A 22,028-nucleotide genomic window follows, 5' to 3' on the forward strand; every position below is an offset into this window, starting at 1 on the left:
CATCTGGATCACATGAAGAGACAGAAGGATCTGAGTTTCTCCAAGATGTTCCTACATAAACTGTGAGAACTTGTCTCTGGGGGATGTGATGCTGCCTTTAAAGCAGATTCTGGTCTCAGAAATAACAATTTGATTTAGATCCAACGTCTGTTCATTCACTGCATTTTGTTACCTGATGGAAATAAACTATTAACACTTTAATTGATGAAACATTCTTAGTTTACAGCATTTTCTCACTTGCTTAAACCTTTTGCACATTACTGTAAAACTGTTTTGTTTTTTTTCACTTTTATGCAATATTTGCAATTAAATTTCACTAATAGGAGCTACACTTAAAGTACCAATAATATGCTTTAAATCTATTTCTCTTGCGCTAAACTATGTATAATTTTACACATATACCTACAACCCATGGAAGAACATGTATAAATCCTCTTTTTGGAAATGTTTAATGTTTTTTCTTTATTTTAAAGCTTAAAAATGAAAAAAATATATGGTTTCGTAGAAACTGAAAGGAATTAGATGGGAGATATTTATTAAAAAATCTGAGTCGATTTAAGTTAGACTTTAATGGCTCTTTGGTTTGTGAAAGTTTCAGACCGGCTGGTTTATACCGGGCAGCTCTTCAGGGCCCTCTGCTGGCCGGCAGGTGCAACAGCACTTCGCCTCACTGTGAGGATTCTTCTGCTTTCTGACATGATCACAATTTCTGGGTTTAAATATCTGCTGCTATTTCCAAATAAGAAACTTTGTTGTGTTTGTACTGGTCCCGGATGAGAGAATATGAATAAAAGAGACAGTTTGTTAAACGGCTGCAGTTTGGGTTTATTCCTCTCATATATTGTAACAATAATATAGTCCGGAAACTACAGCAGGAGACACAGAAAGGTCCTTTCATATCTAGATTGTTGCTGAGGTGTAAAACCTTGACAGGCTCCTGAGAGCAGATGGAGTCTGGGTAATGGAGGCTCATCTCAGACGATAGTTGTAGTTTTAAAACCTTCTTGTCTTCAGTGGTATGTGAAGATGGGGTTTAAAAAAAAAGGTTCAACATCCAGCAGCGGAGGTTTTTTATTTAACAAACGTTTCTGCCATCATAACAAACTGGGAGGAAAATGGATGCAACAAACTCAGATCAATGGATGTTCTGCAGTTTTTTATTCCCAACCTTCACACTGAAGCAGGAACGGCATCATTTTCAGCTGCAACATTTGGGCTCAACTACAAACTGAACGGACCTTCAAAGCTCTGTTGAGATCTTTGCAGTCTACCATGAATGTTTTATAGGACCAAGATTTTATTCTAAACTATTTCTTCTTTTTAGTAAAGCAACTGTGTCGCTGCCTTGTTGGCCTGGTCTCTCTTTTAAAAGAGACATTTTATCTCAGTTGGATTAATTGAGTTATATAATGATAAATAAAGAGTAAAACAGGAGAGTTAACATCAATATATCATAGTATAGACATTGGAAATAGATTATTAATTTAACATGTAAATAAAAATAATTAAAATGATGATCAACAGATTATTTAATGATTATAATACTGTCTCAGTGGTCAGCTACAGAAATAGGCTGCTTAATTAAAAGGAACATTTAAAAATATCTAGTGCCTAGCGGAGCTATTCTGGCTGGTTGGTAATTAACCGGTTTAAGTGAGACCAGGTTCAGCTCAGGGAAGCTTTGGTTGGCCTTTGTTACTCTGGATTCTTGGTCCGGATGATGCATTTTAGAGTGAAAGCCTTCTGATGTGGACTAGCAGGCCTGCAGGCCTGAAGCGTTGCATTAATTAGTCTGCAGCTTGAGCAACAATCAGCATCTCTTTCCTCAGCTGTGTCAGCCTGCAGACTCCGCAGAGAAGCTCTGGAGCAGACTCCCAGGTTGCTTCATCGGTTTTTAACGCAGATCTGTAAACCTGCAGAGTTTTTCAGAAAAAAAGGCAGGATCCAAAATCTGGAGTTAGCCTAAACCTGCAGGTTGGGCCAAGGAAGGAGATCAGAAACGGTAAAAACACGAGCCCAGCTCAGAAACTGCACACATTGGCTGCTTTGCATGAGTTAAAATAGCTGACTGGAAAGATTTAAATGAAAACCTCAGCGCTGAGTTTCATAGACAAGATGTTCCTGGCTGATGGAGGCTGGGAGAGAAACGGTTTTCTGTGACCTGAATGTGAATGTTTTGTTGTTGTTGATGAAACTTTTTAACTTTCCTGAGCTGTTGATGCCCTGCAGACAGAACCTTTATCCTCCTGGAGCTGCATCAATAACTTCTGTCTCATCAGGAGAAAATTAGATTTATACTCATTAAATAGATAAAATGTGAAATCAATTACAAGCCAAACAATATTTTAGAAAATGATCGTTTTTAAAGTGTCAGAAGAGATCAAATCGGATCAGATCGACCTGGACTTTTAGTCTTCTTAGTGCTTTTATTTCAGGTTTGCTGCCATCATGAAGACCTTAAACAGTTTATATCTGGTTATATGAACATAACCATAAATAAAACCTCAATTTTAAAATTAGACATTAATCTCTGACATGTGAGCGCAGCACATGCTCAGTTTACACATCTGCAGGTTCTTTTCCTGCTTTAATCGCCTCTAAACTAAGCCTCAGCCTAAATAGGTTTTAAATATGAGTTTATTTTATTATAATCTTTAGGAGCAGATGTATATATGTGCATACAAATATTATTGATGTGTACAATAGAAAATGAAGGTTCTGTTTATCTGGGGGGTTTTTTTAGGGGTAACAGAAATGAGCCAAACTGAGAATAATCAGCAGCTTTAAATGAATCCTCCTTTAACTTCCAGGCAGAAACACGTCGGTCGATGTTGAGTTTCTGGGTTTGCGTCTCCTCCAGGTGAATCTTTACAAGCTGCAGGAATTAGCCAGATCCCAGCAGAGATGTCTGGCTGGTGTGTGCTGGAGGGCCGGGTGATTCCTGCTTCTCTCCCTACGTTCAGCAGCTGCTTTGCATCTTGTTTGCCTTTGTAAATAATATGGACAATGCAAATTTCAGCTCCCGCTAGATTAGAACCTGTGTTCAGTCGGGTGGTTCTCTGGGACTGAGAACAGAATCCGGTTTTACGGAAACGTATGCAAACCAATGGAAATGTGCAGAGCTCAGTTACAGAGAGCTGGTGTGTCAGAGAGGACCACAGCTTCCCATCGGCCAGAGGTAGGAGCTCTCTGGCTCTCAGACATTTTAGACTCAGCTTTTATGGTACGTTAGATTTTTATTCTGTATTTCATGTTTTTAAAGGAACTTCAGACAAACTTTAACAGTGTAAGAGTTTAATTTGTTTTACTAAAGCTTTTCCACTGCTAATATTCTGACTGTTGCAGGAAGCGCAGAGTTGAGAAAATCTTTTTTATTGAAATGTAATCATCATGACGAGGTTTCTATGTGTGTAAAACTATAAAGGTTTGAGCCAGAGGTGATATTTTCAGCAGAATTGTTTCAGTATTTATAAAATAAAAAATTTTCTGAATATAAAAACCTTCCTACTGAAGCAGATCCCTACAGTTCAGCCGGTTTGTAATAGCTGAGTTCTACTAAAAAGGTTCTCAGAACTGATCTGGGTTCTGCACACGTCCACAGGGCCCGTCTGACCCTTAAACCGGTTCAAACTGTTTATCTGCTTGCTGTGACAGAAAATGTGAGTTTCTTCTCAGTCCGAGTCTGTCCGGTGATTAGTTTCCTCCACAGTTAGAAGTTCAGGGGTAGAAAGTGTCGCTGGTTCTGTGTTTTCTGATCTTGAGCGGAGGAACCGGGTCTGTTGACATGCTGGCTGAAAGGTTTGGCTATGGGAGTTCAGCTTCACGTCCACCGTGACGCTTTGAGACGTTTATGCTGAAAGCTGAGAGGTCAGGAGGCAGAAAGGTCGGGGGTGTTATGCTCAGGTGAAGAGTCAGCTGCAGGTTTTTTACCTCAATGATTAAGAATGAGAAAAGGTGAAGTAGGAATCTGGGCCGTGCTTTTTGTCTCCACTGTCAACCTACAGTCCTTAAACCGTCATATTGTCAACATATTCAGGGATGCACAGTATTTGACTCTTAACACAAAACCAAGTTAATAAGGGGATGTTTGTTAAAGAACCCTGATGAGAGCGGCAGAGTAATCAGGCGGTAACCGGAGCATCTGACAGTCAGTAGAAAGTGAAGTGAAGGTCAGCAGAAGATGTCTCTGGTGTGTTAGACGGCTTCATCGACCCTGAGTTTGATCCAGGTGCCTCAGTCTGGGTCTGATGCTCTTTGATTGGTGATTTTGTGCAACTTCACCTCATGTGGGGTCCAGAGAAGCCAGGAGCCTAACCGTGGAACCCCCCCCCACAACCACTCAGATGCTGATTTTCACATTATTCTCTTTCTTTTCCTGGATGAAACATTCAAGGTTCTGTAAGGAGCTCAAAGACCCACTGATGGCTTAAAACCACAGTGATGACCTAAACTAATTTCATTTAGCTGGACTGACGACCATCAGGATGCTGGAACTCCTCTGGTTGAGGCAGAGACTGACCCATGACCCAGAGGGAGTGGTCCACCAACAAGAAGAAACCTGAAAGTCTGATGATGAATGTTTTCATCCCACAGCAGAAAAACCCTGAACTACCTCCAGGGTAGGGGGGGCTTACACGACACAGATGATTCTGAAAAGTAGCAGATCCTCTACGGCTCGTTGCTTTCAGTTAACGATACTCATATTTTCTTTGTTTACTGGAGAACATTCAGAAAATGAAGCCCATTAACAGTTAGAACCGTGGTTTTCTGTGTGTAGACATGAAGTCATTTAGGGTCTGGATGTATTTTCACTGTTGATGCCGTCTTTGTTTCTCTACCATCCAGTGTAAAGAAGCCATCATGTTGTGAAGACTGAAGCTGTCTGACTTCGCTGTAATTCACCGCTGAAGCTTCCACTTCCTGCTGCTGAAGGCCAGAGTTCCTCCGTCCACCGGTTCTCCTTCCCTGGACTCCAACCTTCCCGTCTCCGTGGCCCAGCTATGAATCCCTATGCCGATGATGATTCTGGGTTTTCAAGCTGTCCAACTCCGTATTCCGCCTCTAATCCTAATTTCTGCTGTGATCCATCTGACCCTCCGCTGGTCCAGACCGGCTGCAGCTCTCTGTCGGCGTCCCCAGCCCCTCATTTCCCGGCGGACCACCATGGTCAGACCCCCAGCTCCACGCTGCCGCTGCCAGCCTTCAGTCCCGTGGACAACCCCTACGCTCCTCCCGCCGGCCTCCACTCCCATCAGGCCTCCGTCTCCATCCCGTCCCCGGACCTCCGGCCGTCTCCTGCCCAGGACGACATGTTCGACGAAGGCGGCCCGGACCTGGAGTGCGCCATCTGCTTCAGCCAGTTCAACAACGTCTTCCGCTGCCCCAAGATGCTGAACTGCAAGCACACCTTCTGCCTGGAGTGCCTGGCACGCATGAACGTCAAGTCGTCGGAGCCCAGCGCCATCCAGTGCCCGCTGTGCCGCGGCCTGACGCCCCTGCCCCCCCTCGGCCTCCCCAAGCTGGCCACCGACTCCACCGTGCTGTCCTACCTGCCGGCCGCCATGCAGAGGGTCTACAGCATCCGCTTCATCCGCAACAAGGGGAAGCTGCAGGTCAAAAGGTCAGAGTGAGCTCTCTGTTTTGTCTTTTCTGTCCTCGTGTGGAGAATCCAGCATCTAGGTGAGAATGACGGCGTCCTGATTGGTTCAGTTACACAAGCAGCTGCTCCTGTTGCTTTAAAGCTGACAGGCAGGAGTGGATGTCACCAGGAGAGGCTGAAAACATGAACGTCTTATCTTACACAACAGTTCACTTGCAGCTAAAATCAGGGACGCTTGCAGGTCACCAGAAGGCATTTTGGTTTTTTCCTCAAACACGGTGCTCAGAGGTTGGACCGAAGCAGTTTTTAGCTCCTGGCTGAGGGTTAGAAACCTGCTAGATGGAGAATCATTGTTCCCTCTGAGGTAAAATCTGCATTAAAACATAACTTTGTTTTAAAGAAAGGCTCCTGGTTATGATGCGTGAGAATCCAGCCGAGGCTGGGCTCTCCAGGAGTCGGCAGTGATGAGGAAACAGAGCGCAGCGGGGTCAAAGGTCGGCTTTATTACAGCGTATCTGTTCAGTCGAGTCATTTTACTGGAGCTGGTTGGTTTCCAGGAGGTAAAACCTGTCGAACACGGCTACGGTTCCTAGTTTTCAGGTTTATTTCTTCATAGTTTGGTGCCGGTGACCCAGATGTTGTTGAGGGAAACCAATCTGAACTCTACAGTAGACCTTTAGAGTCTCAGATTCAGATCTTTGCTCACATTAATTTAATTTCTCAAGACAAACAGATCAAATTAATGGAATAAATATCTGATCGCATCAGTGGACAGATTCCCATTTAACACTCAGTCCAGCTTAACCCAGGTGACGATATAATGCAGGTAAATTCGGTTTATAATGGCAGTTCCTGAAGGTTTTCCTCTTCCTGACCAAGCATGTGGTGACAGTGGAAATGAACAACTTGATTATAGATTTTTTTGGTTTCTTTTTCTCCTTCATTGCGGTTTTCCAGAATAGTTAGCATGGAGTGAAAACAGATTTTATTTTAAAGAGGACGGGGAAGAGCTGCGCTTGGACCATCGGTATGTTTTAATCTGGGAGCGTCCTGAAGGTTGTCCCATGTAAATTCTGAGACACAGCAGGTAAATGTGTGGAAAACGTGTTTTAGACAAGCCACCGCTCCATTCCAGCTGATTTAACCTTTCAGCACATGATCCAGTCCTGTAGGGGCCAGAACCAGAAGCCACAGGAAGCTTCATCTCTCTGTTCAGGCTGTATGTTGGATTAAAAGATGAATCATTGCAGCAAAAACAGATTAACCTGAATCCTTTTATCTCCACTGATCATCAGCACAGTCCTTTATTAAAACTCCTTTCCTATTCAGCATAAAATGATATTTATTAATGATTGGAAGCACAGTTTTGTATTTATTGTAGATTTCCTTTGAGCCACCTTTCAGCAGAATGGAGCGTTGGCTGGCTTCCTGGAACGTTCTGGGCTTTAGAGTTTGGTCCATACATAAGCAGCTGACCCGTTGGACGGTGCCGTTCCATGAACATAATGTTTGGTCCGTTAGAAACCAGTCTGGACGTGTTTGGGATCATAGTTCTGCCGGTCCAGGTCCAAACCTCCAGTCCAGGCCTCTGCAACCAGGCAATCCCAGCAGCCATTTCCACCCTCAGTCCAGCCAATTAACATTAGTTTAAAGCAAATGTTACACAACCTTTTTTAGAAAAGGGCAAATTATAATGTTCACAAATATCTACTGTGGGGAATTTTTAAAGAACTGCCATTTTTGGGATTTAAAATAACAAAAAGATGAGTAATGTGGAGTAATCCAGACTTTTTGAATTGAGAAAGCTTCCTGGAGAGGAAGCGAAACGTCTTCAACTACGGAAAACAAGTTTTTTTTGATTGACCATGACCTGGATGACTGAGAATCTTCACCAGCATACGTCCATTTACTATATACAAAGTTAACATTTGTTGATTTGTTTTGATCCAAAGTTAAGAGCCATTGAGGTCCAGGCGAAGGTTGCAGCTCTAGGTGTTTAATTTAACGAGAAACATCAGAACTCCTCTGCTGTTAATTTCTCGCTGTTGGCACCAGACCCACAGCAAGGCTGAGCAACACAGCGAGGTTCTTCATCCTCAGCGGACCGTTTGGTTCACATAGTGGAAACCTGGGCCCAGCTGAATCTGTTTACAGGACAATGGTCCCAAACCGGGTTCTAAACAGGTTAATCTAGATGACACTGAGTTTCTATGATGGCCTAACCAAAGCCGTGACCTTAAAGGTTCATGGCCTCTTCTTTAAAACCGCGTTTGTACCACAAAACCAACCAGTTTACATGAAGTCCACAGATCATTCTGCCGTGAAGGCCGGATGAACCTTAGACTCAAGGCAACCATCCGTGTTAAAGGTCCAACTTCACATTTAGCTGCAGAGGTCAGAGAGTTATGATTTTGAAATCTGGCAGCATTTAATTGTTGTACCAACTGCCAGTTTATACAAGATAAATTAATTATTTCCCTTTCCAGTCCCACATGGAGGAAATATCTTTGCATTAGTGGGCAGCATGCTGCCACTGAGAGGAACCCGGGGTTAAATCTGTGGTCAGGGGTTTTTGCTCAGGGACCCAGAATGACGGAGTTCTGAACCGGCAACTTTTGCGGCCTCCCTAACAACGAGCCCACTGCTGCACTGAGACAATAAACATGTTTCTGCACATTTTATGTATTTAATAAAGGAACCTGATACAGCTGTAAGGAACTGGATCAGAGACATCATGCTCCTGGTTCTTTGATTCAGACCGGGTGTGTGTCGTGTAATTATTCCAGTTTAAATCAGTAAAATCTTCCTCTCAGCTCATCAGGATGAAACGACTTAATAAACTAATCTGTTATTTTCTAAATGAACCCATTTACCCTGAAAGCTTTTAAAGCAAAAGTTTCCTTTTCAAATTAACGGAATAAAAGAACAACGCTGCTAATTCAATGTTTGCTGCTACTAAATATGGTTAAAGCAGTTTTGCACCTCATTTTGAGATGGACAGGAAATATGAAGAAACTTAATTATGATCAGGAAAATACATCAGAGTAACCCTCTGTTTAAATAAACCAGCTGTGCTGAAAACCAGCCAGCAGCTCCTGTAGTAATCCTGACGTCTTCTGTTGAGGAAAATAAATATCTTAGTTATATTTCTGTTATATTAATCAGGTATTTGTATAGAGGAACTGAGGAATGCATAGTTTTTAACTGTGTCTCCCCTTTGAGGGCAAAATAAACATACAGTTTATGGTTGGGAGAGGTAATTTGCTGAACCCCTGATAAAGACCGTTTCAGTAATAAATTAGCCGCTGTGTCTGTCCCCCCCCCCCCCCCCCCCCCCCCCCCCCCAACTAAGCAGTGGGGCAGTCATTCCTTTAAAAGATGTGTTCAGAGCACTGAGCTATATAATACACTGGAGTGTTAATCGCCCGCTGTTAGAACGAGTCGCTTTGAAGCCACCGGCCGCCATATTGGTACTCCCTATTTTCCCCTAGTAACTAGGGAATATGTGCGCTACAATATATATATATATATATATATATATATATATATATATATATATATATATATATATATATATATATATATATATATATATATATATATATATATTTCAGCACCTAATTTCCTAGTAGTTGATAGTGTTAGTACATCCACTGACTGTAGAATTACCTGTGAAATAGGGAGGATTAAGATGGCGGCCAGTGACTTCAGTTCTTCGCCAAAATCAGCACTCCAGTGTATTTTATAGCTCAGTGGTTCAGAGTAGTGAAAGACAGACGGAATATTTTACATCGCCATGAGCCAGGATGTCGGGTTTTTACTGAATACAACGAAATGGTAATGTAAAGTCTGTCTCCTTTGGAATGGCAGGCCGGTATTAATATCTATGCTTCCTCTCTGCGGATGATAAAGCTTTATGTGTTCAGCTCTGCTTTAAGGAGAGAAGCTGATCTGATGTTCAGGTTTACTCAGTGAAACCCGGTTATCTCTCTGCAGGAACACCAACGGACCGGGACGGACGGGCCGCAGGTCGGTCACCTCCCTGAGGTCGGTGAACCGCTCTCTGGACGTGGGACTTCCCAGCTCGTCCTCAGGGGACGGCGGCGGGGAGTCGGGGGGCCTGAGCGGCGTCCTGTTCCGGCTGACGGGCCGGCCGCTGTGCCGGGCCCTCCTGCTGACCCTGGTGGTGATGATGATGATCCTCCTGACGGGAATAATCATCTTCCTGCTCATGAACAACAAGGCCGGCTGACTTTACGTCACTTCCTGTCCACCTCTGCGTCCGACTGGAGGACGAAACGGAACATTTTCACCTTCCTGTGGCCGATGAGGTTGGAACCGACCCGGATGTGCAATAAGGCAACGTCCTTCAAATAGAAACTTTAAACTTGCTGCTGCAAAAGTATATATATTTAATTTTAAGTCATGGGAAGTAAGTTGAGTGGGGCGGTGGTGGCTGGTCATCTTTTTAGATTCTACGTGAGCTTTGGGCGTCCAGAATGATGCTGTGGAGTCGGACCTTTTTGGCCTTTGACCCGGACCAGATGTGTGGCTGTTACAGCAAAGCTGCACGCTTCCTCCTGGTTTTACTCCAAAAAACACGTTTTTGCATAAACAAGAGCTAAATAATAACCAGAAACGGGTCGGAGTCCGTCTGGTTCCCAAAGCTATAAACCTCAGACCAAATGATCCGCTTCCACTTTCACTCCTGAAAGGTTTCAGGTTGAATCCACGCCTGGAACTCGGGGTTTTGTTTCCTTCGCTCCAAACACAGCTCTTTGTTCTGCGTGTTCTCCTGTTGACGCGGGTTCTGGCACCGGTTCCTCTGAAACACGGACACTCAGGGACAGACCGCTGTTTATTCCGCTCCGACGCAGCCAAAGATTTCCCTTTTAATCAAATGTTGTTGACGGATGTCATGCAAACGAGCCGGCTGCGGCGGTTCTGCTGCAGCGGTTCAGACACAGGACCACAGAGAACCTGCGGCCGGTTCCTCTGCTCGGTCACACTCGCCCGTTCAGGTCCGTTTCTCTCTGAGGTTCTGTGGCCTGAATTTGCCTGCGTGTTAAAAACAACATGAATGCGTCTCTTCACAGAAACTTTTCGGTGACGCATTTGTTTCTACAAACAGGAGGCCGGTTCTGAAGCTGCAGAGACGACGCTTCTGGTTCGGGTTCTCCTGGCCCGTCTTAGTTTGGTTCTGTGAGGGAGGTTCTTTTTTTACCTGGATGGGTCAGGAGAATTTGGACCTGTAGAATGAACTCAGGGTCAGCACTCTGGGTGCTGCAGGGGCCTTCAGAGCTGCGGTTCGGACCGGCCTGGTCCCGTTGATGGTTCTGCATGCTGAATGTTTTATCTGACCTTAAAATAGTCCCAAATGGAAACTTCTTCCAGAACTGCTTTGAATATCAAATGGTGTCTGAAATCAAAAACTGGCTTCATTGTCTCGGTTCTGAAACGTGATCGGTTGAAGCCCGGTTTCTAGAACACTCTGTCCTGTTTTTATGTCGCTGTCTGAGGTCCGGGCCTCTTTTTACTGTGCAATGGAAAATAACCTTTTATATATTTATGATCCTTTTAGGCAACCTTGCACTGTCACACTTTCTTTTGGGTCCGATTTAAATAAAGTTCTGAATAAATTCTTCAGTTTCTTGGTTTTCATGCTTGATCTGATGGAACTTTGGGTTATGCACATTGATTTAGGTAATTTTTTAAATCTTTGACCCGCTTTGACATGTAGAAACTATTGTATTTTTACAGAGGGGCAGCAAGAAGGTCCTGGGTTTGAATCCCGGGTCCAGCCTGGGGTCTTTCTGGAGTCTGTGGGTTCTCTCTGTTCATGTGTGGCTTCTCTCCTGGTACTCCAGTTTCCTCCCACAGCCCAAACTCAGGACAGGTTACACTAAATTGGCGCTGGAGGGGACAGACCAGCAGGACTCACTCCTGTCTCTGTTGGCCGGTGACAAATTTGATTTGACTATTATTTATTATTTCTAAGCTCTTACAGGTTTCAGGCTTTTTTTTTTTTTTTATTAATCCTTTATTTGAACACGTTAGTCCCTTGAGACTCAGTGTCTCATTTACAAGAGACTCGTTTAACTATTAAAAAGAAAATGACAGCAGTTTACGTCAGCAATTACAAATTTTAAATCTGTCCCAACATATGGTTTAAAATTTAGTGGAAAAAAAATAAAATGTATTCCAATTTTAAAAGCTGCTCACTATAGTCTCGTGCATGAATTTCAAAATAAAGGTGCATCTTAAAATTGACAATATGGATCGATCTTTTCATTTTGCATAGATCATTAATAAATTGATATATTTCTATGGATCGATACGTTGTTACATTGCTAGTTTCTACAGTCAGATGTGAGCTGACAGCCTGACCTCTCTAACGTTTTGTTCTGCCGTCGGGTCCTCAACCACCTCAGGAACGTCTCGTTTTCAGCACCCATCAGTTTTCTCGGCCTGTAACTCTGTTCTGGTTTAAAAAAATAAACCTGACGCTGGCCGTAAACTGATCCCTGAGGTTGAGGACGAGAAAATGCATCTTTTAGATCAAAATCAGCACAAACACTCTGCTGGGAAAACTTTCAGTAAATTCAGATATTTTCACACAGAGAACATGTAAAAACTAATTTAATTCTTGTATTTTTAGATTCTTATACAGAGCCTTTTCCAGATTCAGGATTGTTTTACCCAATGAAGCTGTGACAAAAAAAGTCAAAATGTAGGAATCCTAAAATGCTATGTCTATCTAAATTACCAATTCACAAATATTCTCAAGCTACTTAAAGGTTAATTCAGTCCAATCATCAGTCAGATCCATTCTGATTGATCCCAAATATCAAAACAGTCGAGTTCAGTTTATAATCCAGGTTGGTTCTCTGTAAATAAACCCAGCAGGTTGTTGACCTGCAGGATTCATTCCTCCTGAATGAACATGGAGCCACAGCAGACAGCTGCTGATGTTGAGTGGTTGACTTTGCAGCAATCCCTCATACCGAGCATGCATGTAGCGACAGTGGAGAGGAAAAGTTTATCAATCATGTTTGGCTTCATCAGCAGAGTTGTAGAAATGTTTGATAAAATGTCTCCCCCTGCTGGTAGAAAAATAAACCTGAACAGTTAACTTTCCTTAATAGCTTTTCATTATTAAATGGTTCCTGTTAAAGTGATGAGCTGGAATGAAAAGGCGACTCCTGGGATGCAGCAGTGGTTTATTAGGAATGCTCTGACGGGAGCAGGACGCACAGGATCATCTCATCCATTCGTGGAGCGCCGTTTTCCAGAGGCTCTGCTGGATCGGCGGCAGCTTCACCCTGAAACACAAACGGGGACACGGTCCAGAACTCTGACCGGACAGACGTTCCTCAGCTACAGCACAGCAGGTGGAACCCTGAACCCTCTGAAGGTTCCTGCTAGATCCCCAGACAGCAGTTCTACACGCTTCACACCGCTGGCAGCACTGATCACGTTTACCTGTCCAAAGGTTCTGGTTCTGCTGCAAGCTTAGAGACATGCAGGGTAAACCCAGCTGTACTAGAAGTTCAACTTTTATGCAAAGAAAAGGAAGAACAAACTTGAAGATCCAGAAAATCTGAAGGAACATAGAAATTAACAAGATGGTAGAAAATATTCTGACTGACTTTTGTAAGTTTCTGTTATGAAAAAAAGAACTGGTACCTACAGGTCCAAAAGAAGTGAGTTTTAACGTTAGCAGGTGAAACCACCGTCATCAGATCCAGGACGACAGGAGATGGATCGGCTGGTCCGATCAGAACCAGCTACAGCTAAACCCGCTCAACACTGAGAAGATGACGGTGGACTTCTGGAGAACTTCCCCCTCAGAATCCTCCACATCCGTCTGCTGGTTCCTAGGAACCACCCTCAGTCCGGACCTGTGCTGGTTCTCTCACACTGACCCGGGTCAGAGGAAGGCCCGGCAGAACGCGGCTCGCCAAACCCAGAGACGCTCTCTGATGAACTCTGAGCTCCTCACAGCCTGAGCAGCTGCTCTGCAGTGCAGGAACATCTCAAAACATCTGAATATTGTGGAAAAGTGCAATTTATTGTCGGCCAGTCATTCCAGAAGGTGAGATAAAAAGATTCATCGCACAGAGGAAAATATTTCAAGCTTTTGTTTCTTATAATTCTGATGATTACAGCTTCTATGTGTCTCAGAAAATCAGACCAATCAAGATCCCATCAAAGATGTTTTAAACCCAAACGTCAGGCTCATGGGAAGTCCATTTCTATCCGTCAGTACTTGGTTGGTCCTCCTCCTGCATGAATTCCTGCATCAAAGCTCTGCGGCATAGAGGCCATCAGCCCGTGGTTCTGCTGAGGTTCTAGAAGCCCAGATTGCTTTGATAGCTGCCTTCAGGTCATCCGCCTGGTTGGTTCTGGTGTCTCTCATCTTCCTCTTGACAGCCCAGAGGTTTTCTACGGGTTCTGGTCAGGAGAGTTTGCTGGTCAACAAAGAACAGAACCACCATGGGAACTGGACCAGCTTTTGGTACCATTGTCAGTGTGGACCGGTGCCAAGTCCTGCTGGAAAATAAAACCAGCATCTCCACACAGCTTGTCTACAGAGGGAAGGATGAAGAGCTCCAGAATGTCCTGGTAGACCCAGAGGACCAGAACCAGCAGATGACCTGCTACCTAAACCATCACCAACTGTGGAAACTTCATTCTGGTTCTGGTTCTTCATGGGTTCTGAACCTCTCTTCTATTCCTCCAGACTCTGGAACATAGATTTCCAATTGAAATGCAGAATTTGGTTTCATCTGAAAGCAGAACTTTGGACCGCTGAGCGTCAGTCCGGTTCCTTTTCTCCTGAGCCCAGCTGAGATCGTAGCTGCTGAGCCATGGACTCCAGCCTCGGTCCTCTCATGGTGAAGCTGCTTCTTCTCCAGGCTGCGGTTCTCTCTGCTGCTGATGCATCTTTTCCTGCTACATTTCTTCCTTCCACTCAATTTTCTGTTAATACGCTTGGACCCAGAACCCTGTGAACGACCAGCTTGTTCTGCAGTGTCCTTCTGTGGCTGCTCCTCCTTCTGAAGGTTGGAGATATCTTCTGCACGTCTGTCCAGCCGTCAGAGACCGGTTAAAGGTTCTGGAAACCTTTGCAGGTGTTTTTAGTTAATTAGCTGATTAGAGTGTGACACCTGGAGTTTTCAGTAATCAACTATTTCACAGTATTCTCGTTTTCTGAGACACTGTTCATCTATTCATCATCTGTAGCCGTAATGATCAAAATTACAAGAAACAAAGGATTATATCACTGCTTATGTAATAACTGTAGAAAATAAAGGAGCTTCACTTTTCTGAAAGGACTCACAAAAAACATTGCACTTTTACACTATGTTCTATTTTTTTTTTTAGACATACCTGTATTTCTCTGTTAATACAAACATATGTTCACATTAATCCCTTTATCTTTTATTTCCTCTGAAGTACATATTTACTCCAGAAACAAACTCCTTGTTTGTGACCCAGATGCTGGTAAAATAACGCTGGTTCTGAAATCTCTACCTGGTTCAGGTTAGCGTCTCTGCAGCCAATAAATGTCTTCTATTAAATAAAGTTAATACCATGTTCTATGTGTACTTACGGTAAACATATCTAACATAATTTTTGTTTTTTTTTTACAGTATTTAAAAGCATGCATGGGTCTCTGAGCTCAAACGTGAACAAAACTTTTGATCTCCCTGTTTTTGATGATTTATGGATTCTGGTTTCATCAAACTGGGCTCATATTTCCTATGGTACTGGAATATTTGGGAATCCAGAGGAAATCTTTCTAAATGAGCAGATGTGCTCTCAGTTTGTTCTGATCTCCTGCAGACAGCAGCGCCGTTTGGATCAAAGCGGCAGAGATGCAGGTTTAATTTCAGGTCAGCTGACCCATTGCTCCTGGAAATGATCAGAAAATGATAATTTCTGATCATAAAGACGATCAGAAAATAATTTTTAAATGCAGAAAAGTAAAGAAACTTTGTCTCACATTTAGAAGGCATCAAACTAGTCTGGGATTTTTCTCTAATCACTAAATCTCTGCGTTCTGTTGAGACGAGTGACTCCAGACCTGAGCAGGTTTCAAACCAGCAGCGTTCACCTGTTTCCCTCCAGCTGCTCAGAGAACCTCTCAGACTGAAGGAAACCACCAAGTTTGTTCTGAATAAATGATCTAAATGTCTTCTGTGAATAGAAGTGAGTGTAATTGCTGATAAATGGGAACGTTTGCCTCCAGATAAATATCTGATGTGACCCAGAAGACAGAAGCTGGACCTGTTCTGAGGCGTCTGGCTGCTGAGGGACGGAGCTGCAGCCCGGGGCCTCCAGGTGGGTCCAGGAACGAGGCACAGGTCTCCCGGTCTGAGTTTGGCCATCAGGAACAGCGGGTCTCTGGAGACGTTCTCGGCGTCGGCGCTGATAAAGAGACGTATTCAGCCTAACGGAGCACAGAGTGAGCTCCATGGTGAAGCTGTGAGCAAACAGACCTGGCAACGTCGGCCTCTGAGCTCTCTGCTCTCTGCAGCTCACTGGTGCCCAGGGCCTGCAGCACCTTCTGCATCCTCAGCTCACCTCCTGGCATCTTATCAGAGTTCTGCAGGGCGAGAAGGTCACAGCAAATGGTCAGATCAAAGGTCTGCACATTTAGGAGGCAGCAGCCTTTACACTGCAAAAACGGAACTAAAAATAAGTAAAATGTTCTTAAAATCAGTGTATTTGTCCTTTATTTGAACAGGTAAATAAGATGATTTGCCAATGAAATTAGATTTTTGCACTTAAAATAGGAACAATTCATCTCAATCATCTTATTTCTAGTGCAGGATATCTAATTATCTTATTTTAGGGGTCAAAATACTCCTTCCCTCGGCAGATAATCTTATTTACCTGCTCAAATCAAGGACAAATGCACTAACTTTAAGAAGATTTGACTTATTTTTAGATCCTCGGTGTATGAAAGGTTCGGCCGTAAAACTCGAAGGTAAAAAAACTGGGATGTTTGATGTGCTCTGGTGCCGTTACCATGGCGACGGCTGTGAGGACGGACGCAGCCCTCTTCAGGTCTCCTTCCAGCCTCCTCGTGCCGCTCCTCTCCCTCTGCAGCCGCTCCTCCAGCAGCGCGACGAGGGACGCTTTCTGGTGGCACTCCTGGCTCCCTGAGGCCAGGTACTGCCTGGAGACGACCAGCAGGGTTCTGGTTCAGGTCCAGATGCTCGGACCTCGCCGTGCCCCCGTTCACCGGCCGAGCCTCCGACCGTGTCGGCGCTCAGCGAGGACAGGAAGCTCTTACCTGCAGGCCTCACTGTAGTCCAGGAGGCTCTCGTTGGAGCGCTGCAGCTCGTTTATCTGACCCATCAGCAGTTTGCATTTCTTCGTCAGCTTCTCTGATTCCTAACGATTGATAGAATATGTTCCAGATTTTTTTTTAAAAACTCAAGATACTATAAAAAACTTCTAGATTTGACTACCCAACACATGAGGTGATCAGGAAGTAAGAGCAACCAGACAAACCTTCCTGAGGCTGAAGATTTTGCGGATCAGTTTGAAGTTGAGGATCCTCATCTTAATGGCCGTTCGACACAGACTCTTCAGCCGGTCCTTCTCCACACAGCGGCTCCAGTGGAGCTGGTAGCTTTCCTGCATGGCACACTTGACCTCCATCAGCTTCTCTCTGCGCTCCTTCATCTCCTTCTCAAACATGGAGGACATCTTCAGCTGAATGCTGCTCATCACAGACTTCTTCTTCTCATCGACCAGCCTGTGAGCGGCGGACAGAGAACGGCGAGTCAGAACCGGAGCCTTCAGGCCGACATCGTGACGCAGAATCCTGGCGCCGCTCACTTTCTCTGCTCGATGTAGAACGTGTTGACCACAGAGAGGTGTTGGTGCTCCAGAAGTCTCTGCTCTTCCTTTGCAGACGGGTTTATCACCATCTGCTGCTTCAGGTGGACCAGCTGCACCTTCTGATCTTCTAACCTGGCAGCTGATGAGAGAGCAGGAGGTGAAGGCCGGCTGCAGAAAGGCTTCTCCTACCGTCACGGTCTGTTTCAGGGACTCCTGATGTGACTCGGTTCTCCGTTTCTCCTCCCTTCTGGTGATGGAGAGCGAGCTACACGCTGCTGTTCACATGTTTTTCCTTCGGTTCTCTTTCCATCTGTGCCCTGATCAATCTGAGCTCAACCAGCAGCAATCTATGGTCTCCGTAACTAAACCTTCACTGTAGAGAGCAGCTCATTCTCCACAGGTCTCAGCTAATTATTGATAGTTGTATAATTCTTCCTTACTAGACCTGCCGTTAGTGTTTATTGTAATTTATTTCATATTTCATGTGCTTTTTTCTGCCCCTCTCCAGGATAAAAAGCTTCTTGCATCCAAGCTACAGCCTAAAAACCTCCTTCCTTCAGTCTCTCAGCAACCAGCACAGCCGTCTGGCCACCGTTTGGTGGCGAGGCCTCGTCTCAGCTGGGAGCCTGACTCTGACTGTGGTTCAGTGTTCTTTGGTGTGGAGAGGGTGGATTTAATGTTGCAGCTGTGAGGGAAAAACCCTTTGGTTAAATCTAGGAGCTCTGTTGAACTGATTAACTATAACCCATAAACTCTGCACAACATTCGCATATTTGCACATTTTGCATCATTGCATCTCCATCTAGCGTTACAAATGCTGCCAAACTCTTAGTTTCTAAATGCATTCTTGCACAATCAATTCTGCACATACAAATGGTTTTTAAAAATACTCACCTGTACACTGTGACTGTGCATTGTTTACTTTTCAGTTGTTTACTTTTAAATCACTGCTGCACCTTATACTGTAATGTAATTTTACTGCAATTTACAAGCTGTATGCATCAAAATTTCGTTCTGTACGCACTCTGTGCATACAAAATGAGTCTAAGTCCGTGTGGGTGTGATGGAGTGTAGCTTTGGCATAATTCCTAATGACCGAGCCAGTCTGGTCCCAAAGGCCCCCCAGAAAGGGGCTGCTGCCACCAAGCTCCATCCAGGTCCCCAGAATACGTCTACCAGTCATAACAGCAACCTGGAACCTTTATAATTATTGTACTGTAATCACCAAAGATGTTTAATTTAGACCTTTCCTCTCTCTAGTGTGGGACGGACCGGCTGGATTGGTTTCATCTGATTTCTTTTAACTTTGTGTCTTTCACGGTGACGGTCCTGGATGCTGGTCTGAATGGTTGCCCCTCCACAGTAACGCTGACCCTGCAGCACACAGCAGCCCAGAGGGAGCAGGTCCAGTAAACGCTGGACCCCAGGAGGGATCCCAACCAGCATCTACCGCCTTTAACTCCCTCAGCAGCTGCTCTCTGAGCTTCCCACTGATTCTGGGATCCTAAAACACGTTTTAACCAACCAGATCTGCTAAAAGCGGCTTTGACAAAGAAAGATGATGTTTCATAGAGCATCTCCCTCTGGGACGCGCTCCTGTTTTTAGGTCACTTTTCATTCAGACATCAATTATCCGGATGGTTGCTGTTTGTTCTTCTTCTGTTGTGTTTTATCAGACCAGGCCCTGTATGAATGAAGGTTAAATTAGGATAATAATGGCTCTTACCCTGCATCTTGTCCTCTGAGCCCAGCCTGTCCAGCTCCTCCTGCAGCTCCTGCTCCTCCTGATTGACCAGCAGCTGCAGGCCTCCTGATTTGTCTCTGTCGGCCTGCAGCTGCTGCTCCACCCGCTCCCTCAGCTCCTGCTCGTCTTTCTCCAACGCGGCGACAAGGTGATGCAGGTACTCCAGAATGTCGCGGGTGTCCTTCTGCAGAGCGCTGGTCTTCAAGACGATGTCTTTGCTCTCTTCCTTCACTTTGTCACATTGAAGCTGGAACCTGCAGGATGAAAGAGAACACGCATGAGGCCCAGAGATAGACGGACACACTAGTGCACTTCTCTGGTCACAACAGCTGAATATTAAACTGGGTTTCTGCTTTCCAGCTGGAAAGCTGTTTGCACAACACAACAGAAAGAAAAATCTACTGTGAAAGGATCAATGTTGGTGCAGGTTGGGCTCAGGTCCTGCAGAACCTGCAGATGAACCCAGAAAAGCAGATGATGGCTGACTGTCACCAAAGAAAAGAACCCTGGAAGATGTGATCTTTTAGTTAAATGTTCCAGTAAATCCACATGTTCCTCTCTCCTCTGTTTCTGCCATCATCATGTTTCCATCTTCATCTTCTTCTTTTGGGTCTGGATTGAGTCTCTACTGCAGGGAGACTCCGACTCCATATACTGTCGGCTTCATGACTCCAGGACTGCATTAACCCACAAATATTCCACTCCTAAGCGTCTCTTGCCAAATCATTGATTTTGTTTTTTCACATGTTTTACAGCCAGGACTGTTGAATGCAGCCAGAACTGCAGCATAAAATGGAGAAACACGAGAAGTTTGAGGAAAAGTTGGAGAAGTTGTGGAAGTCAAAGCGTCATGGAGTAAAATCTAAAGTGAGTCGGTGTCTCATTACATGCTTTCATTATGTAAAGCATTTCATTTGTTGGTTTTAGAATGTAACATGTGGAAAAAATTGAAAAGATAAACATTGTTTATAATTCCATAAGATATAAAATAAAATATGAAAATACAAATGTAAAATCCCATGTAGTTCCTTACTGCAGGTGTTTGTGTTCATTAATAGCATTTCAGTGACTTTCTCCTGCATCGTTTACATTTCAATTGTTTACTTTTAAATCACTGCTGCACCTTATACTGCAATTTAATTTTACTGCAATTTACAAGCTGTATGCAACGAAATTTCGTTCTGTATGTACTCTGTGCATACAAAATGACAAATAAAGTTGTCTAAGCCTAAGTCTAGTCTGGGTTTGGGCCCCATAAAGCATCCTGACCAGGTTTGACTGATTGGAGTTAATTAAACGATAACCTGAAACTCTCTGCTTCCACAGTCATGTTTTCATTTCTTTATTTCTCTGTGAGTTAGTTTGTTATTGTATGAATGTAAATGAAACCAAACCGTTGATCAAATACAAACAGTTAAAATGTACTTTATCTGCAGTAAAACTGGTTATTTAATGGAGGCGAGTAGCTGTTTGCTGTACAGGTAACGCCATTTTTATCACAAAAAGCACAAACTTATAAACCCGCTCTGTCTTCCATATGATTATAAAATATAAAGTATAAAGTTTTCTTCTGTGTCTCACCTCTCCAGCTGTTCGTCCAGGAACCGAATCTGGCTCAGATATAATCCCTTTTCTCTGTCCAGGTCGTCGGTTCTGGCTTCAGAGGACTTCATCTTCTGGCTGTTTGTGTCCTTTACCTGCAAATTTACCTTAATGATAATTAAGGGAATTCAAAGGAAAATAACAGGTGGCTTCTCTATGAGCACGCTGTTGCTAGGCAACGATGTGTTTGGTGACTCCTGGGAATTTTCTCTCTCGCAGTAAAGTGTCAGCATTTCTACACAGTTATGTGTTTATTTGGCAGAGCATTCATTCTCTGGGACGGGTCGCCAGTCCATGATGGAATCTTTTCCTGGTTTATTAAATGGGAGGATTGTTGCGGTTTTCCATTTATTTGGAACTTCACCTTCCCTTCAAATTTTATTAAAAAAAAGTTGTAATATTAATTTTAATGTTGCTTCTGGTAACCTTCTAAACATTGCATAACATAGATTATCATCTCCTGGAACTGAGTATCCAGTATCTTTAATAACTGTTTTTATTTCATTCATGCTTATATCTTCATCTAATGCTGACACCGATCTATCTTTCTTTTTGTAAATATCATTAAATTCTTTGAGTTTTTGTTCTTTTTGATTCCTATGCATATTTCCAAGGTGCTCCCCACTATGCACTGCTGTAAAAGCCTCACCCAGAACATCTGCCTTATCTTTATTTAACACTATTTATTGACCGTTAACCAGTGCTGGAATTCTTACCTGACTCCTTTTCCCACCCGTCTTCTTAAACATTGACAAAACATTTGTAATTTAATTTCTGCTCCTGTTGAAGAACAATAATTTCTCCAACTTTCCTTCTTAGCCTCTTTAATTATTTTACGAGCCTCTGCCCTTTTCTTTTTATATTTAATAAGATTTTCTCCTGTCAAATTTTTCAGTAGAGCTTTAAATGCTTTATTTCGTTCTTTAATCACTCTGCTACAATTCTCATTCCACCATGGCACAATTTTTGTCTTTCCTTTAATTGTTGCTTTTGAAATACTAATTTCAGCAGCATTCAGTATATCTTACCTGTTTAGTGAATTCATCTATATTTCCTTTTAATGTCACTAAATGACTTGTTTGCTCACATATTGTTTTAAAAGTTTGCCACTTAGCTTTATTAAAGCACCATCTTGTTATTCTGATTTCATCTTGTCTAAATAAATTATCTTTAATGATTGTGCTAACAGGAAAGTGATCACTTCCTATTGTGGATTCTCCCCTC

The 22,028-nt window shown here is 43.6% G+C and overlaps 2 protein-coding genes across 2 annotated transcripts; one reads left to right on the forward strand and one right to left on the reverse strand.

The window, feature by feature from the left end:
- Window positions 1–1,838: 1,838 nt before the first annotated feature.
- LOC118565105 (E3 ubiquitin-protein ligase RNF152-like) lies at window positions 1,839–11,228 on the forward strand. Its single transcript, XM_036144793.1, has 3 exons — window positions 1,839–2,002; window positions 4,846–5,620; window positions 9,596–11,228. The coding sequence occupies exons 2-3, from the start codon at window positions 5,001–5,003 to the stop codon at window positions 9,849–9,851; spliced, it is 876 nt and encodes a 291-aa protein (XP_036000686.1). The 5' UTR covers window positions 1,839–2,002; window positions 4,846–5,000; the 3' UTR covers window positions 9,852–11,228.
- A 1,588-nt stretch (window positions 11,229–12,816) lies between these two features.
- LOC105921591 (cilia- and flagella-associated protein 157-like) lies at window positions 12,817–20,889 on the reverse strand. Its single transcript, XM_036144783.1, has 9 exons — window positions 20,784–20,889; window positions 19,185–19,456; window positions 17,456–17,597; window positions 17,126–17,372; window positions 16,905–17,005; window positions 16,637–16,787; window positions 16,105–16,211; window positions 15,893–16,033; window positions 12,817–12,921 (listed from the first exon to the last, which is right to left on the reverse strand). Exons 1-9 carry the CDS (start codon window positions 20,873–20,875, stop codon window positions 12,858–12,860), a joined length of 1,317 nt encoding a protein of 438 aa, XP_036000676.1. The 5' UTR covers window positions 20,876–20,889; the 3' UTR covers window positions 12,817–12,857.
- Between the last annotated feature and the right edge of the window lie 1,139 nt (window positions 20,890–22,028).

This window comes from Fundulus heteroclitus, chromosome 12 (assembly GCF_011125445.2).
Source record: "Fundulus heteroclitus isolate FHET01 chromosome 12, MU-UCD_Fhet_4.1, whole genome shotgun sequence".
NCBI classification, from domain to species: domain Eukaryota; kingdom Metazoa; phylum Chordata; class Actinopteri; order Cyprinodontiformes; family Fundulidae; genus Fundulus; species Fundulus heteroclitus.

What these genes read in the sequence shown, in the direction of transcription:
- LOC105921591 (XM_036144783.1), bottom strand. Translation starts at nt 20,875, where the DNA reads ATGAAGTCCTCTGAAGCCAGAACCGACGACCTGGACAGAGAAAAGGGA. An exon ending in TTCTACATCGAGCAGAGAAA is followed by an intron (nt 17,373 to 17,455) that starts GTGAGCGGCGCC and finishes CGCCGCTCACAG; the next exon opens with GCTGGTCGATGAGAAGAAGA. An exon ending in AAATCTTCAGCCTCAGGAAG is followed by an intron (nt 17,006 to 17,125) that starts GTTTGTCTGGTT and finishes ATCAATCGTTAG; the next exon opens with GAATCAGAGAAGCTGACGAA.
- LOC118565105 (XM_036144793.1), top strand. Translation starts at nt 5,001, where the DNA reads ATGAATCCCTATGCCGATGATGATTCTGGGTTTTCAAGCTGTCCAACT. An exon ending in GGGAAGCTGCAGGTCAAAAG is followed by an intron (nt 5,621 to 9,595) that starts GTCAGAGTGAGC and finishes ATCTCTCTGCAG; the next exon opens with GAACACCAACGGACCGGGAC.